The 17941-nt window shown below is 37.2% G+C and overlaps 1 protein-coding gene across 1 annotated transcript in view; it reads left to right on the top strand.

Moving 5' to 3' along the window:
• The window catches only part of LOC108532650 (splicing factor, proline- and glutamine-rich-like), a 19966-nt gene extending 2408 nt beyond the window's left edge, over positions 1–17558 (top strand). The window contains exon 2 of the mRNA XM_017876830.1: positions 17473–17558. Within this exon, the coding sequence (XP_017732319.1) occupies positions 17473–17558 (86 nt within the window). The remainder of the gene's footprint in view (positions 1–17472) is intronic.
• Positions 17559–17941: the final 383 nt, after the last annotated feature.

The following is a 17941-nucleotide window of genomic DNA, read 5'->3' as shown; positions in this document are numbered from 1 at the left end:
AAAAAAAAAAAAAAAAATGTTTAAAAAAAAAAAAAAAAAAAAAAAAAAGAATGAATGAATCGAAAGCAACAAGACGGTAAGTGGGAAGATCATTTAGGAGACTCTCTATTTAGTATAGGTGAAAGATAATGAGGCCCAAACTAAGTCAGCACCAGGAGAGAAAATGAAAGAACAAATGTAAAATATATTTGGAAAACAGCTCAATTAGACTTAATGACTACCTTCAGCCAAGGTCTAAGGGAAGAGTATTAGATTTCCCCTCTCAGTAAGAGTAGAAAATAATCTCTGGCCATCTTTACTCTGCTATACCCTCCTTCCATCTTCCAAAAATTGGTTTCAAAATCTGAACTAATCAGAGAGCCCAGACTTCTATATTGTTTCTTCTCTTCATTTTAAAATTGATTTTATTTTATGTATTTAGGGAGTACAAGTGCAGATTTCTTACATTTGTATATTGTGTAGTTGTGGAACCTGGGTTTTTCATGTACCCATCACCCATATAGTGAATACCGAACCCAACAGGTAATTTCTCAACCCTTGCTCCCACACCACTATCCCATGTTTTGTAGTCTCTAGTGTTTGTTATTACACTCTGAATGCCCATGTGTACCCATTGTTTAGTTTCCACTTACTGTTTATTGGAAATAAAATACATGTTCAAATGTATTTGCAAATACATGTTCAAATAGAGCATGTTTTTGGCTGTATGTTTCTGTATTTGAAAAACACACAGTGGGTCACAGATTTCCACAGCTAGCATCAATTGACTGGTCAATAACTTTATGTCCATATATTTTAAGACTTAGAATCTTAATTCTTATTATATATGGCAGACTGTAAGCTGGACATCAACAGGCAATTCTCATACCAAAAAGTAGTTACTAACAGAAAATGAGTTATTCCATTTGGGATAATGGCCCCTAGTTCCATCCACGTTGCTGCAAAAGATATGATTCCATTCCATTTCATGGCTGCATAGTATTCCATATATAGATAGAGATACATAGATATATCACATTTTCATTATCCAATCCTCTATTGATGGAAATTTAGGTTGATTCCACATCTTTGCTATTGTGAACAGTGCTATGATAAACATGCAAGTACAGGTATCTTTTTCATATAATGATTTCATTCCCTTTAAGTATATACCCAGTAGTGGAATTACTGGATTGAATGGTAGTTCTATTTTTAGTTTTTTAACTTCTAATTTTAACTGCTGACTTATTTTATTGAGACACAATATTTTTACTTTTAAGGATCCTCTTTCTGTTTTTTTTTTTTTTTTTTTCTTCAACTTTTAAGTTCTGAGGTACATGTGCCAGATGTGCAGGATTGTTACATAGGTAAACATATGCCTTGGTGGTTTGTTGCTCAGATTATCCCATCTAGATATTAAGCCCAGCATCCGTTAGTCATTCTTCCTGATGCTCTTCATCCTCCCACTCCCACTCCGACATGCCTCAGTGTACTTTGTTCCCCTCAATGTGTCTATGTGTTCTCATCATTCAGCTCCCATTTATAACTGGGAATATGCAGTGTTTGGTTTTCTGTTCCTGTGTTAGTTTGCTGAGCATAATGGCTTCCAGCTCCATCCATGTTCCTGCAAAGGACATAATCTCATTCCTTTTTATGGCTGCATAGTGTTCCATGTTGTATATGTACCACATTTTTCTTTATCCGGTCTATCATTGCTGGGCATTTAGGTTAATTCCATGTCTTTGCTATTGTGAATAGTGCTGCAGTGAATATATGCATGCGTGTATCTTTATAATAGAATAATTTACATTCCTTTGGGTGTATATCTAGTAATAGGATTGCTGGGTCAAATGATATTTCTGCCTCTAGGTCTTTGAGGAATCACCACACTGTCTTCCACAATGGTTGAACTAATTTACACTTCCACCAACAGTGTAAAAGTGTTACTTTTTCTCCACAACCTCACCAGCATCTGTTTTTGTTTTGTTTTGCTTTTATTTTGACTTCTTAGTAATAGCCATTCTGACCAGTGTGAGATGGTGTCTCATTGTGGTATTGATTTGCATTTCTCAAAAAATAAGTGATGTTGAGCTTTTTTTCATGTGTTTCTTGGCTACATTATGTCTTCCTTTGAGAAGTGTCTATTCATGCCTAGATTTTCTTCTAGGGATTTTATAGTTTTGGGTTTTACACTTTAAGCCTTTATTTATGGATTTAAGTCTTTAATCCATCTTGAGTTAATTTCTGTATATGGTGTAAGGAAATAGTCCAGTTTCAATTTTCTGCATATGGCTAGCCAGTTCACCCAGCACCAATTTTTAAATGGAGAATCTTTTCCCCATTGCTTGTTTTTGTCAAATTTGTCAAAGCTCAGATGGTTGTAGGTATGTACTCTTATTTCTGAGTTCTCTATTCTGTTCCATTGTGGCATGTGTCTGTTCTTGTACCAATACCATGCCGTTTTGGTTATTGTAGCCTTGTAGTATAGTTTGAAGTGAGGTAACATGATGCTTCCAGCTTTGTTCTTTTCGCTTAGGATTGTCTTAGTTATTTGGACTCTTTTTAGGTTCCATATGAATTTTAAAATAGTTTTTTCTAATTCTGTGAAGAATGTCAATGGTAGTTTAATGGGAATAGCATTGACTCTATAAATTACTTTGGGCAGTATGGCCATTTTCACAATATTGAATTTTCCTATTCATGAGTATGGAATATTGTTCCATTTGTTTATGTCCTCTCTGATTCCTTTGAATAGTGGTTTGTAATTCTTCTTGAAGAGATCATTCATGTCCCTTGTTAGCTGTATTCCTAGGTATTTTATTCTTTCTGTAGCAATTGGGAATGGGAGTTCATTCATGATTTGGCTTTCTGCTTGCCTGTTGTTGGTGTATAGGAATGCTAGAGATGTTTGCACATTGATTTTGTATCCTGAGAGTTTGCTGAAGTTGTTTATCAGCTTAAGAAGCTTTTGGGCTGAGACAATAGGATTTTCTAGATATAGGATCATGTCATCTGCAAACAAAGATAATTTTACTTCCTCTCTTTCTATTTGAGTATTCTTTATTTCTTTCTCTTGCCTGATTGCCCTGGCCAGAGCTTCCAATATATGTTGAATAGGAGTGGTGAGAGAGAGGGTATCCTTGCCCTGTATTGGTTTTCAAGGGGAATGCTTCCAGCTTTTGCTTATTCAGTATGACATTGGCTATGGGTTTGTCATAGATGGCTCTCATTGTTTTGAGGTATGTTCCTTCAGTACCTAGTTTATTGACAGTTTTTAACATAAAGGATGTTGAATTTTATTGAAGGTCTTTTCTGCATCTATTGAGATAATCATATGGTTTTTGTCTTTAGTTCTGTTTATGTAATGAATCACATTTATTGATTTGCATATGTTTTCTTAAAATTTTACTTTAATTTCTGGGATACATATGCAGAATGTGCAGGTTTGTTACATAGGTATACATGTCCCTTGGTGGTTTGCTGCACCTACCAACCCATTATCTAGGTTAAGTCCCGCATGCATTAGGTATTTGTTCTAATATTCTCCCTCCCCTTCCCCCACATGCCCTGACAGGCCCTAGTGTGTGATGTTCCCCTCCCTGTGCCCATGTGTTCTCATTGTTCAACTCCCACTTATGAGTGAGAACAGGCAGTATTTGGTTTTCTGTTCCTGTGTTACTTTGCTGAGAATAATGACTTCCAACTTCATCCATGTCTCTGCGAAGAATATGAACTCATTCTTTTTTATGGCTGCATAGTATTCCATGGTGTATATATGCCACATTTTCTTTATCCAGTCTGTCATTGATGGGCATTTGGGTTGGTCCCAAGTCTTTGCTATTGTAAACAGTATTGCAGTAAACATATGTGTGCATGTGTCTTTATAAGTAGAATGATTTATAATCCTTTGGGTATATACCCAGTAATGGCATTGCTGGGTCAAATGGTATTTCTGGTTCTAGATCCTTAATGAATCACCACACTGTCTTCCACAATGGTTGAACTAATTTACACTCCCACCAACAGTGTAAAAACATTCCTGTTTCTCCACAGCCTCGCCAGCATCTGTTCTTTCCTGACTTTTTGATAATCACCGTTCTAACTGGCGTGAGATAGTACCTCACTGTGGTTTTGATTGATTTGTGTATGTTTGTGATTTGTGTATGTTGAATCAACCTTGCATCCAGGGGATGAAGTTAATTTAATTGTGGTTGATAAGCTTTTTGATGTGCTGCTGGATTCAGTTTGCCAGTATTTTATTGAGCATTTTGGCATTGTTGTTCATCAAGGATATTGGTCTGAAGTTTTCTTTTTTTCTTGTGTCTCTGCCAAGTTTTGGTATCAGGATGGTGCTGGCCTCATAGAATGAGTCAGGGAGAAGTCCCTCCTTTTAATTTTTTTGGAATAGTTTCAGTAGAACTGGTACTAGCTCTTCTTTGTACCTCTGTTAGAATTCAGCTGTGAATACATCTGGTCCTGGGTTTTTCTCAGTTGGTAAGCAATTTATTACTGCCTCAATTTTGGAAGTTAGTATTGGTCTATTCAGGGATTCAATTTCTTCCTGGTTTAGTCTTGGGAGGGTGTATGTTTCCAAGAATTTATCCATTTCTTCTATATTTTCTAGTTTATGTGCATAGATGTGCTTAGAGCATTGTATGATGGTTGTTTGTATTTCTATCAAGTCAGTGGTGATATCCCCCTTAGCATTTCTGATTATATTTATCTGATTATTTTTTACTTTATTAGTCTAGCTAGTGGTCTATCTATTTTATTAATTTTTTTCAAGAAACAGCTTCTAGATTTTTGATTTTTTTGAAGAGTTTTTCATGCCTTTATCTACTTCAGTTCAGTTCTGATCTTGGTTATTTCTTATCTTCTGTTAGTTTTGAGATTTGTTTGCTCTTGGTTCTCTAGTTCTTTTAGTTGAGATGTTAGGTTGTTAACTTGAGATCTTTCTAGCTTTTTGATGTGGGCAGTTAGTGGTACAAATTTCCCTCTTAATACTGCTTTAGCTGTGCCTCAGAGATTCTGGTACACTGTCTCTTTGTTCTCATTAGTTTCAAAGAAGTTCTTGATTTCTGCCTTAATTTCATTATTTACCCAAGAGTCATTTATTCAGGAACAGGCTGTTCAGTTTCCAGGTAGTTGTGTGGTTTTGAGTGAATTTCTTAATCTTGAGTTCCAATTTGATTGCACTGTGGTCTGAGAGACTGTTTGTTATGATTTCTGTTCTTTTGCATTTGCTGAGGAGTGTTTTACTTCTGACTATGTGATCCATTTTAGAGTGAGTGTCATGTGGCAATGAGATGAATGTGTATTTTGTTGTTTGGGGGTGGAGAGTTCTGTAGATGTCCATCAGGTCCATTTGATCCAGAGCTGAGTTCAGGTCCTGAATATATTTGTTAATTTTCTGTCTCAATAATCTGTCTAATATTGGTGGTGGGTGTTGAAGTCTCCCACTATTATTGTATGGGAGTCTAGGTCTCTTTGTAAGTTTCTGAGAACTTGGTTTAAGAATCTGGGTGTTCCTGTATTAGGTGCATATATATTTAGGATCATTAGCTTTTCTTGTTGAATTGAACCCTTTACCATTATGTGATGCCCTTCTTTGTCTTTTTTGATCTTTGTTGGTTTACAGTCTGTTTTGTCAGAAACTAGGATTGCAACCTCTGCTTTTTTTCTGTTTTCCATTTCCTTGGTAAATTTTTCTCCATCCCTTTATTTTGAGCATAGGCTCAAATATGTGTCTTTGCATGTGAGATGGATCTCTTGAAGACAGCATATCAATGAGTCTTGGCTCTTTGTCCAGGTGGCCATTCTGCACCTTTCAATTGGGACATTTAGCACATTTACATTTAAGGTTTGTATTGTTGTATGTTAATTTATTTGATCCTGTCATCATGATGCTAGCAGGTTATTTTGCAGACTTGTTTATGTGGTTGCTTCATAGTGTCACTGGTCTGTGGACTTCAAGGTGTTTTTGCAATGGCTGGTAATTATTTTTCCTTTCCATATTTATTTAAATGCCTGAAGGGCATTTCCTGCCCTTCAGGAGGTCTTGCAAGGCAGCCTGGTGGTGACTCTTTCCCCTAGCATTTGCTTTTCTGCAAAGCATCTTATTTTTTCCTTCACTTACGAAGCTTAGTTTGGCCAGATATGAATTTCTGGGTTTGAATTCTTTTCTTCAGTAATGTTGAATATTGGCCCCCAATCTCTCATGGCTTGCAAGGTTTCCACTGAGAGGTCCGCTGTTAGTCTAATGTGCTTCCTTTTGTAGGTGACCTGGTCTTTCTCTCTGGCTGCCCTTAACATTTTTTCTTTCATTTAGACCTTTGAGAATCTCATGACATATGTCTTGGGGTTGATCTTCTTGTGGAGTATCTTACCTCATTCTCTGCATTTCCTGAATTTGAATGGTGGCTTATCTTGCTAGGTTGGGAAAGTTCTCCAGGATGATATCCTGAAGTATGTTTTCCAACTTGGTTCCATTCTCCCTGTCTTTTTCAGGTACCCTAATCAGTAATGGATTCATGACATGGGTTCATACATAATCTCATATTTGTTGGAGATTCTGTTTATTCCTTTTCATTCTTTTTTCTCTATCCTCTACTGGCTGTCTTATTTCAGAAAATCTTCAAGCTCTGAGATTCTTTCCTCCACTTGTCTGTTCTGCTATTCATACTTGTTATTGCATTGTGATGTTCTTATGTTGTGTTCTTCAGCTCTATCAGGTCAGTTATGTTACTCTCTAAACTGGCTGTTCTGGCTGTCAGCTCCTGTATTGTTTTGTCATGATTCTTAGCTTCTTTGCACTGCATTACAACATGCTACTTTAGCTCAGCGAAGTTCCTTATTACCCACCTTCTGAAGCCTACTTCTGTCAATTCAGCCATCTCAGCTTTTGTGCCCTTGCTGGAAAGGTGTTGTGGTCATTTGGAGGAGAAGAGGCACTCTGGCTTTTTGAGTTTTTAGTGCTTTTGCATTGATTCTTTCTCAGCTTTATGGGTTTATCTACCTTCAATCTTTGAGGCTGCTGACCTTCTAATGGGATTTTTGTGGGATCTTTGTTATTCTTGTTTTCTGCTTGTTTGTTTTTATTTTAAAAGTGAGGCCACTCTTTCGTAGGGCTGCTATGGTTTGCTGGGAATCTGCTCCAGACTCTAGTTGCCTTAGTTCTTCCTGTACCTGGAGGTTTCACCAGTGAAGTCTACAAAACAGCAAAGATGGCAGCCTGCTCCTTCCTCTGGAAGCTCCATTCCAAGGGGGCAGTGACCTGTTGCCAGCCTGAACACATCTGTAGGAGATGGCTGGAGACCCCGATGGGAAGTCTAACCCAGTCAGGAGGAATGGCATCAGGGATTCACCCAAAGAAGCAGTCTGACTGCCTTTTTGTAGAGGAGATGTGCTGCATTGGGGGGTTGGCGGGGGTTCTTCCTTGTCCAGATAGTTTGTGTTCTCCAAAACCAGCAGGCTGGAATGGCTGAGTTGACCAAACCACAGAGATAGTGGCCATCTCTTCCCCTGGGAGCTTTGACCCAGGGAAAGATCAGAGGTCTGCCTTTAGAACCTTGCTGGAGTGGCTGAAGCTCCCACAGGGAGGTCTTGCCCAGTAAGGAGGAATGGATTTAAGTTGTGTCCCACTTAAAGAAGCAGTCTGGCCATGATCTGGCAAGGCAGCTGTGCTGCACTGTGAGTGACCCATCTCTGTCGAGACTACCTGTATTCTTCAAAGCCAACAGGCTAAAACAACTGAGTCTACTGGACCACAGAGATGGTGGCTGCTCCTCACCCCAGGAACCTGGTCCTGACTCAGGCAGAGCCTGCTGCCACCAGCCAACTGGAATTCCAAGTCAGTGGGTCTCAACCCACGAGGTGCTGTGGAAGTGGGATCCTCAGAATGACACAGTTTGTCTCCCTGGACTCAGCCCCCTTCCTAGGGACATGCACCGATGGTTCTCCTGCCTTGCTGCTGATCCCAGGGGCAGAGTTAGCAAAATTCCTGGGTCTCTGTGTGTACCTGAGTGGCTGCTCTGCCAAGACTCCACACAGCTCCATGTGACAGACCCAAGGCCCTGGTGGCATGGGCTCATGAGGGAGATCTCCTGGTCTATGAATTGTAAAGATCTGTGAGAGAAGCATGGTTCCCAAGGCAGGGTTGCACAAACACTCACCCCTTCCTTTGGCTGGGGGTGGGGGTTCCCTTGGCTCCATGTGCCTCCTGAGTGGGCTGTCACCCAACCCTGCTACTCTTCACTCTCTGTGGGTCAAGATGTTTGCCTAGTTCAGTCCCAGTGAAAGAACCCAGATATCTCAGTTGAAGGTGCTAAATTCACTTGCTCCTTTCAGTCCTTTCCATGAGTGCCATGGACCTCAGCTGCTTCCAATCAGCCATCTTGGGTCCTCTCTGGGATTCTCTTTCTTTTTAAAATCAATCTTCTCTATTAAGACTTACGTCTACAGAATAATCTGAATTTTGTATTTTGACTTTTAAAAATCCACTTTTCTGAATTCTAAACAGTGCTTCTCAAATACTAAGATACACACAAATCACCATGTGATCTTGTTGAGATGAAGATTATAATTCTGTAGGTCTGGGTTGGGCCTGAAATCTGCTTTTCTAACAAACACCCAGGTTATGCAATGCTGTTAGTCCTCAGACCACATTTTACTTTTTACTTTTTTAAAATTATACTTAAAGTTCTGGGATACATGTGCAGAACATGCATGATTATTATACAGGTATACACGTGCCATGGTGGTGTGCTGCACCCATCAACCCATCTTCTACATTAGGTATTTATCTTACACTATCCCTCCCCTAGCCCCACACCCCCCAACAAGCCCCAGTGTGTGATGATCCCCTCCCTGTGTCCATGTGTTCTCATTGTTCAGCTCCCAATTGTGGGTGAGTACATGTGATGTTTGGTTTTCTGTTCCTGTGTTAGTTTGCTGAGAATGATGGCTTTCAGCTTCATCCATGTTTCTGCAAAGGAAATGAACTCATCCTTTTTTATGGCTGCATAGCATTCCATGGTGTATATGTGCCACATTTTCTCTATCCAGTCTATCCTTGATGGATATTTGGGTTTGTTCCAAGTCTTTACTATTGTGAACAGTGCTGCATTAAACATATGTGTGCATGTGTCTTTATAGTAGAATGATGTATAAACCTTTGGGTATGTACCCAGTAATGGGATTGCTGGGTCAAATGGTTTTTCTGGTTCTAGATCCTTGAGGAATCACCACACTGTCTTCCACAATGGTTGAACTAATTTACACTCCCATCAACAGTGTAAAAGACTTCCTATTTCTCCACATCCTCTTCAGCATCTGTTTTTTCCTGACTTTTTCATGATTGCCATTCTAACTGGTGTGAGATGTTATCTCATTGTGGGTTTGATTTGCATTTCTCTAATGACCAGTAAAGATGAGCTTTTTTCCTTATGTGTGTTGGCCACATAAATGTCTTCTTTTGAGAAGTGTCTGTTTGTATCCTTTGCTGATTTTTGATGAAGTTTTTTTTTTCTTCTAAACTTAATGAAATAAAGCATGAAGTCAAGATTAGAGGAAAAAGAATGAAAAGGAATGAACAAAGCCTCCAAGAAATATGGGACGATGTGACAAGACCAAACTTATGTTTGATTGGTGTGCCTGAAAATGACAGGGAGAATGAAACCAAGTTGGAACACAGTCTTCAGGATATTNAGGGTAGGGGCTGGGAGAAGCGAGAGCATCAGGAAGAGTAGCTAATGGATGTTGGGCTTGATACCTATGAATTGGGATGATCCGTGCAGCAGACCTCCATGGCACACATTTACCTGTGTAACACGTCCTGCATATGGACCCCTGAACTTAAAGTAAAAGTTGAAAATAAGCATTCTTTAGCAAAAAAAATTAAAATCAGAAAGTTATGTAGTTTTTGAATTTATTCATAAATAATTTATTATGTATATGATACACTAGATGCTATGGAGGATATGGAAAAGATAAAACTCTTTGTTAGACTTAATGAGAAAAAAATCAAAACAAAAGTTAAATAATAATAACACAGTATAAGTGTATATTAAACTACCACCAGACCAGACTAAGATTCCAACTGTAGGTGATTTGCCAGTACGTTAAAGTTTGAGAATTACTTTTCTAAGAAACCGGGACCTCGGAGTATTTTCAGATTACATCAGTTTATTAATGCAGTTGTCTGATCGTTAAAACACCTAAAATAAGTAGGGACTTAGTTGCCATTACTAGGTGTATTTTCCCAATGGTAGAATTTCTAGTAAGCTTGATGGTAACAGGCCAGAGTAGAATTCAATATTATCCACAAATAATTTTCATGCCAAGGATACATGAAGAGTGTCAGATAAATGGTTCAAAAAGGAATTTAATGAAGAATGATGGCTCTATGAACATAAGATCAGAGAAAGCATCATAGTAGGTATGTACGTTAAAGACTTTGATTTGGCAGAGAGGAAGAGAGGACATTCCAGGTGGGAAAGAAGGTACGCAAAGCCTTGAAAATGGGACTGCTTAAAGATACAAGTGGCACAATGCCACAAAAATGGGGTATGTAGGAGGAAAGGGCTCAGAAGTTAGAATTCTAAAGGACCAGCATGACATTTACAATGCATCCATACATATACACACACAATACACATGTACATGTAAAGTGTCTGCATTTATCTATAACTACAATGAAGAAACTGAACTAAATCATGGGTTTCCTAACACATTAGAAACACATAGGGTGTTTGTTAAATTATAGATTTCTAGGCACTGCCTCCTAAATGGTAATTGCTAGGAATGGGGATTGAGATCTTCAGTTTTAATTCCTTCTTGATTCTTTTACTCCACCGTATTTGGAAATTGTTTGAACTTAGTAAACTCTTCCAGTTTTAATATTTTAAAATCTCTATGTTTAGAAAATAATAAGAATAATTCTGGAGCTCTGGATTTTACATAATTTTGATGAGATTAAAAAGGAAGGTTTAGGCAAGTTTCTAAAAAATAAATTTACAAAAATAAATTTAAAAAATAAATTTTTTTATTATCTATATGTTCTGGAAACCACAGAAAGCCAAGTCTGTTAGTAATCCCTTATTTTCTAATACACATTTTTGTATAAATATATAAAGTCAGGCTAACATAACTTGTTAAGATGGGGGAAGGAATATAACACAAAATTTTGTTGTTTATTTTGAATATTATTGAAAAGAATAAATTATTTCCCTAAAATTTGCATTTTTATATATATACATATATAAGTCAATGATATTTTGTTACAAGTCACTTAAAAATGTTTACATTTTAGTACACTGGGTTGCAAGCATTTAATGAAGCCATTAGCCATGTATTTTCTACATAATATTGTGTACATATATTTCTCAAAGACCTCTTAAGAGAAAACATGTGTAACAACTATATTGAGTGCTGCATACGCCATATTTTTTCAGCCTGGACATGATTTTTGTCAGTGAAAATTTGATTTAATGAGTGCTGCTTTCTAATGACATTCTCTACTGGATGCCATGGAGATATGCAAATGAAGTTAAAGACATTGTCCTCATTCTCAGGGAATTTACAATATAATAGGGGAACAAAATGCAGATGAAAAGATATAACAACACATGCAAAGATGACATGAAAACAGATACAAATTAATGTAATACAGAACATCAGTGCTAAGAGAAATGGAATAATGGAATGATCAGTGTGGAGTAGAGCTATTCAAGTGGTCTTGATGAAGAAAATTTATCTAAATGGATGTTTAAGAAAGGCATAAATATGGATCAAGAGGGAAATAGTAGAAAAGATATTCTATTCAGGGAGCATAGCAAGATTCTAGAGAACAAAGGATTGGAAGAAAGAGCAAGTAATTTAACAATTGCTAAAAGTTATGAAACTTATGCCCAAATAATAAGAATGAGATACATCATCTCAATAAACACAGAAAGAGCTTGCAATAAAATCTAATGTCCTATCATGATAAAAACCCTCAGTAAACTAGGCATTGAAGAACATACCTCAAAATAATAAGAGCCATCTATCACAAATCAAAAGTCAACATCATACTGAAAAGGCAAATACTGGAAACATTTCCCTTGAGAACTAGAACAAAACAAAGATGGTCACTCTCAACACTTTTATTCAAAATAGTACTGGAAGTATAACCCAGAGCAATCAGGAAAGAGAACTAAATAAAAGGCACCCAAATAAGAAAAGAAGAAGTCAAGCTACCTCTCTTCACTGATGATATGATTCTATACCTAGAAAACCCTAAAGACTCTTCCAAAAGGCTCCTGGAACTGATAAACAACTTCAGTAAAGTTTCAGGGTACAAAATCAATGTACAAAAATCAGTAGCATTTTTATATACTAATGTTCAAGCTGAAAGTCAAATCAAGAATCCAATGACATTTATAATAGCCACACAAGAAAATAAAATACCAAGGAATACATCTAACCAAAGAGGTGAAAGATCTCTAACACTGTTGAAAGAAATTATAGATGACACAAATAAATGGAAAACATTCCATGCTCATGGATAAGAATCAATATTGTGAAAATGGCCATACTTCCCAAAGTGATTTATAGATTCAATGCCATCCCCATCAAGCTACCATTGACTTTCTTCACAGAATTGGAAAAAACTGCTTTAAATTTCATATGGAAACAGAAAAGAGCCCATATAGCCAAGACAATACTAAGCAAAAAGAACAAAGCTGGAGGCATCACACTACTCGACTTCAAACTACGCTACAAGGCTACAGTATCCAAAACAGATATATTGACCAATGGAACAGAACAGAGGCCTCAGAAATAATGCCACATATCTAGAACCATCTGATCTTTGACAAACCTGACAAAAACAAGCAATGGCGAAATGTTTCCCTGTTTAATAAATGGTGTTTGGAAAACTGGTTAGCCATATGCAGAAAACTGAAACTGGACCCCTTCCTTACATCTTATACAAAAATTAACTCAAGATGGTTGAAAGACTTAAACGTGGAAGGCTGAGGTAGGCAGATCACGAGGTCAGGAGATCGAGACCATCCTGGCTAACAAGGTGAAACCCCGTCTCTATTAAAAATACAAAAAAATTAGCTGGATGTGGTGGCAGGCACCTGTAGTCCCAGCTACTCGGGAGGCTGAGGCAGGAGAATGGCGTGAACCCGGGAGGCGGAGCTTGCAGTGAGCAGAGATCGTGCCACTGCACTCTAGCCTGGGTGACAAAGTGAGACTCCATCCTAAAAAACAAACAAAAAAAAAACACTGAAACGTAAGACCTAAAACCATAAAAACCCTAGAAGAAAATCTAGGCAATACTATTTAGGACATAGGCATGGGCAAAGATTTCATGAGTAAAGCACCAAAAACAATGTCAACAAAAGCCAAAATTGACAAATAGGATCTAATTAAACTAAAAAGCTTCTGCACAGCAAAAGAAACTATCATCAGAGTGAACAGGCAGCCTACAGAATGGGGGAAATCTTTTGCAAGTTATCCATCTGACAAAGGGCAAATATCCAGAATATACAAAGAACTTAAATTTACAGACCACATTTCTTATTGCAAAGGTCTAGAGTATTGTATGTCTAGCATTGCTTAGATCACTTTGCTCCATAACACTTTCCTAATCAGTTCATTTTGGGGACAGAGTAAAGTTCAGAATGATATTTTCCTAGGCTTTTCAAGTGATATAATTGGAAATAAGTCAAACCAATAATGTATCACTAATACAGTAAGTCAAACCAATAATGTATCACACATTATCACTAATGTTCTGCTCTTAGAGAAATATATGTACAGATAACTAAAGTTGCCTATCATAAATATATGCCACTTTACCTATTTTATAAGCTATAATATATTGACTTAAAAAACTTTTTTTGAGACAAGGTCTCACTCTGTCATTCAGGCTGGAGTGCAGTGGGGTGATCATTGCCCACTACAGCCTTGAACTCCTGGTCTCAAGTGATCCTCCCGCCTCAGCCTCCCAAATAGCTGAAATTACAGACCCAAGCCACCATGCCTGGCTATGTTTTTGTATTTCTTATAGGGACAGGGTCTTGCTGTGTTGCCCAGCCTGATCTTGAACTCCTGGGCTCAAACAATCCTCCCACCTCAGCCTCCCAAAATGCTGGGATTACAGATATGCACCACTGTGCCCGGTCTGATAAAATTTCTAGAGGGTCACATAGCAGTGGTATGAAGCAGGTATAATTGTCTTCATTCTGTGGATGAGGAACCACAGGCTTAGAGAACAGAGAACAGGTAAATCACCACAGGTAAAAGCTGGTGAAGGGTAAAAGTTGCCTCCCTCATCTGGATTACCAGATCCTGAGCTGTACAAAATTAAAAGAAATAGATATCTGATAAAGGTTTGTAAGACAAGCATTGCTTATTTACTAGTCACATGAATCAATATCCCAAGCGCAGAGCACACCTAAAATCTGGGAGGAATAAAACTGAAGTCAAGTTTATGAATATTTGAAAAATAAATAAGTCTGTCCACTTGGACATGAGAAACATCATTCTTGATTTATTTGCCATCGCTAACCATAGTTGAAGAAATACTCTCACCAACCCTGGTTCTCCCAAACAGCTATAATGACATGAGCAACTTCAAGTCTTCCCCCTCCCCTTCCCAGTCCCCCAAGAACAGGCTTAGGTGTAGTGATGGCATTGTCATGTTGAAGTTGAATTGAGAGCTTTTGTCTTTGTTGAACACCAAGAATCAGGTCTAGGGGGAAATCTGTAAGTACTATAATTAACTTCAATTTTAATTTCTGGGTGGCTTTTTCCTTCCTACTGCTTGCTGCCAAGGTTCTCCTTCAGTCCCATCAGTTAGAGCAGCATTCACAAAGCTCAGGCCAGACTCCCTTTGGCAATTTTTAAGAGGTTTCTGGGTGATATGCTTAACCTCCTCTGGGAAACTTGGAACCAAACTGAAATGTGGCTTGACTATTAAAAAGGGACCGCTAGTTTTAAGAAACTGCTTTGCCTTTCTCTATTTGGGAGAAACTTATGGGGGTTGAATTTTTAATACTTCTTGGTTTACAAATTGTTTTGGTATGTGCTTAATCTTTAGTTTATTTTTTGTAGTTTGTTTATATTTTATTATTCCTTCCTTTTCTGTCAATATCCCTTTTCTTTATAAGTGTTCACACATAGATCTATGTGTATTTGTTCTATGATTTGAATGAGAGCACTGAAAGACCCAGAAAATGTATCTCTCAAACCTACCCCACTGTTGTTTAAATTAAGATCCTCACTCATTTTAAAATCCAATTTATGTTACTTGGAAGTTACATTTCATATGATCTATTATAATGTTCACTTGCCCACAGATTAATAGTAAACCAGACAGAACAAGTGAAATAAAAATAAAATCTACTTGAGGAGTTAGGCTTAATGAATAAAAAGTCCTACTATGTAATTTGTTGTAGAAAGAGGACAGGATAAGGGCAATGTGGATGGACCGAAAGCTAGCAGGCATCCAGTTCTATTCTGACATTTACTAAGGAGTAAAAATGTGCTTGATGTACTAGGCATTTTGAAATTTTAAGAACTTACATGACACAATTTCAGTCCTCAAGATGCTCACAGTCTAGACAGGGAGACAGACAAGACCATAGAAAGTAAAAAGCAATACTATGGGAATTACCTAGGAAAGAGATTTCTTTCAATGAATATAGAAGCTATTGGGAAAAGTTCATGGAGGTGATTGCATTTGAGCCAATGCTTAAAAGATGAACAGAAATTCAATAAACAGGAATGAATGGTAAAGACAGTTCAAGAGAAAAAATAGCATATGCCATTTGTTATCCACAGAAGTGGAAAAATGCAAACCATGTACAGAGAATGTATGATTAAATTGAAAGATTTCCATGAAGACCATAGAATTGAAAGCTAGAAAAGCAAACTCTCCTTTTTTATGATTTTGCCAGTGACATATATCCAAGCCCAATGCTGCTCACTATTTTTAAAGCATGCTTTCTTTCCGTAAGACCTTTTGATTGAGAATCACTATTCCAGGTCTTTTGTTGGCATGTATTTTTTTTTCCTTGCTCCTCAGTTTACCTTTTCTTCCTATTTGATAGTTCACATATGATGTGTCCATTTCTGTCATGAAAGCTGTTGAAAGATACTGATTGAAATGATTCTTTTTGAATTAATTGGACTTGAACTTAGATTGCCATATCTGACTTCTTTCTAGTCTCAAATGTTAATATCTGTTTTTATTTTATAGATGTCAGGTTCAAATTCAGGATCACTATTTTTTTTTCACTAATTCCGATTGACTTGTATCATCTGGTTTAATTTATATTCATCTCTGGGCTTCAGTTACTTCCATGGTTATGTGAAATCACAAATTTCTAGGTATGTCAGTGAATCTAAATGTAGATAAAGTATCTTATTCTCTAAATTTGTCTCCTTGCAGGGTATTCCCCAATCATTTAATTCATTAAAAGGTTTTGAAGAAGATTTTGAACAGGATAGACATTGCGGCCCAGGCCCTGGCATCTGGAAGCTCCTTCTTTACTCCCTCACTTTAAAATTCTACTTTTGTCAGTAAGAAAATTTGGCTTTGCTGAAAGTAAAAAAGATATCTTGATTTTGATAGCTTTTCCTAGCCTTACATTTATTTATTATTTCCAGAGTCAAAAGTTCTCATTTTCAGAAAAATGTATCATCATTATTTTGTTGGACTCATAAAACTGTAGTGTTTAAAATTATTATACTATTGAAGGTGACTATTAGCATGCATATTGAACGTATCATAGGTCACTGATACCTCTTCATCCAAATACTTAACTGATAAGGGTAGCCAGATTCTGTTTTTACCTTCATTTTATTCTGTTTGTCAAGATGTGAAGGCAATACATTCTTCTGTTGCTTCCATCTGCTCACCATCGGCCCCCTTTTTTTTTTTTTTTTTTTTTTTTTTTTTTTTTTTTTTGTGCTCACAGCATGGAAACTACAGTTATAGCTTAGCATGTTTTGCTTATGGAACTGTGCCAGAAGCAGTTTCAAAGGTGTTTTAAAAATGAAGACATCTGGCAGCTGGCATACTTACAATTCATTTGCCAAAGACAAGTTGCATGCTGCTGGAATTTTCAACCGAAGGGTCACACACTAGGTAAGAAAGCAGTCAGGTGGAGCTGGTGCATAGGCAGCCACACACTGAAAAACTGTTGGCTCTGTGAGGTTTTGATGGGCTAAATCAGGAAGCACGTGTGTCATCTTCTTGTCCAGCCCACCGTCTTTCTCACTATAACCCTTTAAAAGAGGTAAAAGGAAAAAAAAAAATCCAAGCTAAGAAAATTGACAGTGAATCATAAGCCTGTGACATGTCAATAAAAGTCTTGACAATTTGGCAAAAGAAAAGAGTGCTGAGAGAAAAAAAAAAAAAAAAAAAAAAGATGAAAAACAGAATTTGACGCAATGTTGGACCAACATGTTCCTGTCAGTTCTCTGGTTCTGTTTTTTCAGAAAGAAAGAACCTGCGGGATTATGGATTTACAGCTTACCCTCTACGTGAATTACTAGCAGTATACCAATGGATGCCCTCTGACTGAAATTTCATTTGATATTTCATATTATTAGCATATTTTTTGGGATTTTCTGTTTGAAAATATTTTCTTGTAACTGGTAGTCACCAAATACTAGTGCTACTAAATACTACTTTCCAAATAATTGGTCTGTGTGATTTTACACTTGTATTAAAGTTTTGTTTGTTTTGAGTTTTGTTTTGTCTCATTTTGTTTTTGCTGCAACAAGGAATTTAACATGTGAACATGGGAGTTTTATAATGATATTAACAATTGACCTAGCAGGGCAAGGAAGGGAAGTTATCTCACTGTATTGACAATCTGTCTCTGACAAATCTGAGCACTTTAAAAGAAATGTGAGCCATAGTTGACAAAGAAGTAAGAAGATTTATGTTTATAAAGTAATAATT

Source organism: Rhinopithecus bieti, unplaced genomic scaffold, assembly GCF_001698545.2.
Source record: "Rhinopithecus bieti isolate Rb0 unplaced genomic scaffold, ASM169854v2 scaffold_76, whole genome shotgun sequence".
NCBI classification, from domain to species: Eukaryota; Metazoa; Chordata; class Mammalia; order Primates; family Cercopithecidae; genus Rhinopithecus; species Rhinopithecus bieti.
The sequence above is the reverse complement of the archived record's forward strand: the minus strand, read 5'-3'. Positions and strand labels throughout refer to the sequence as shown.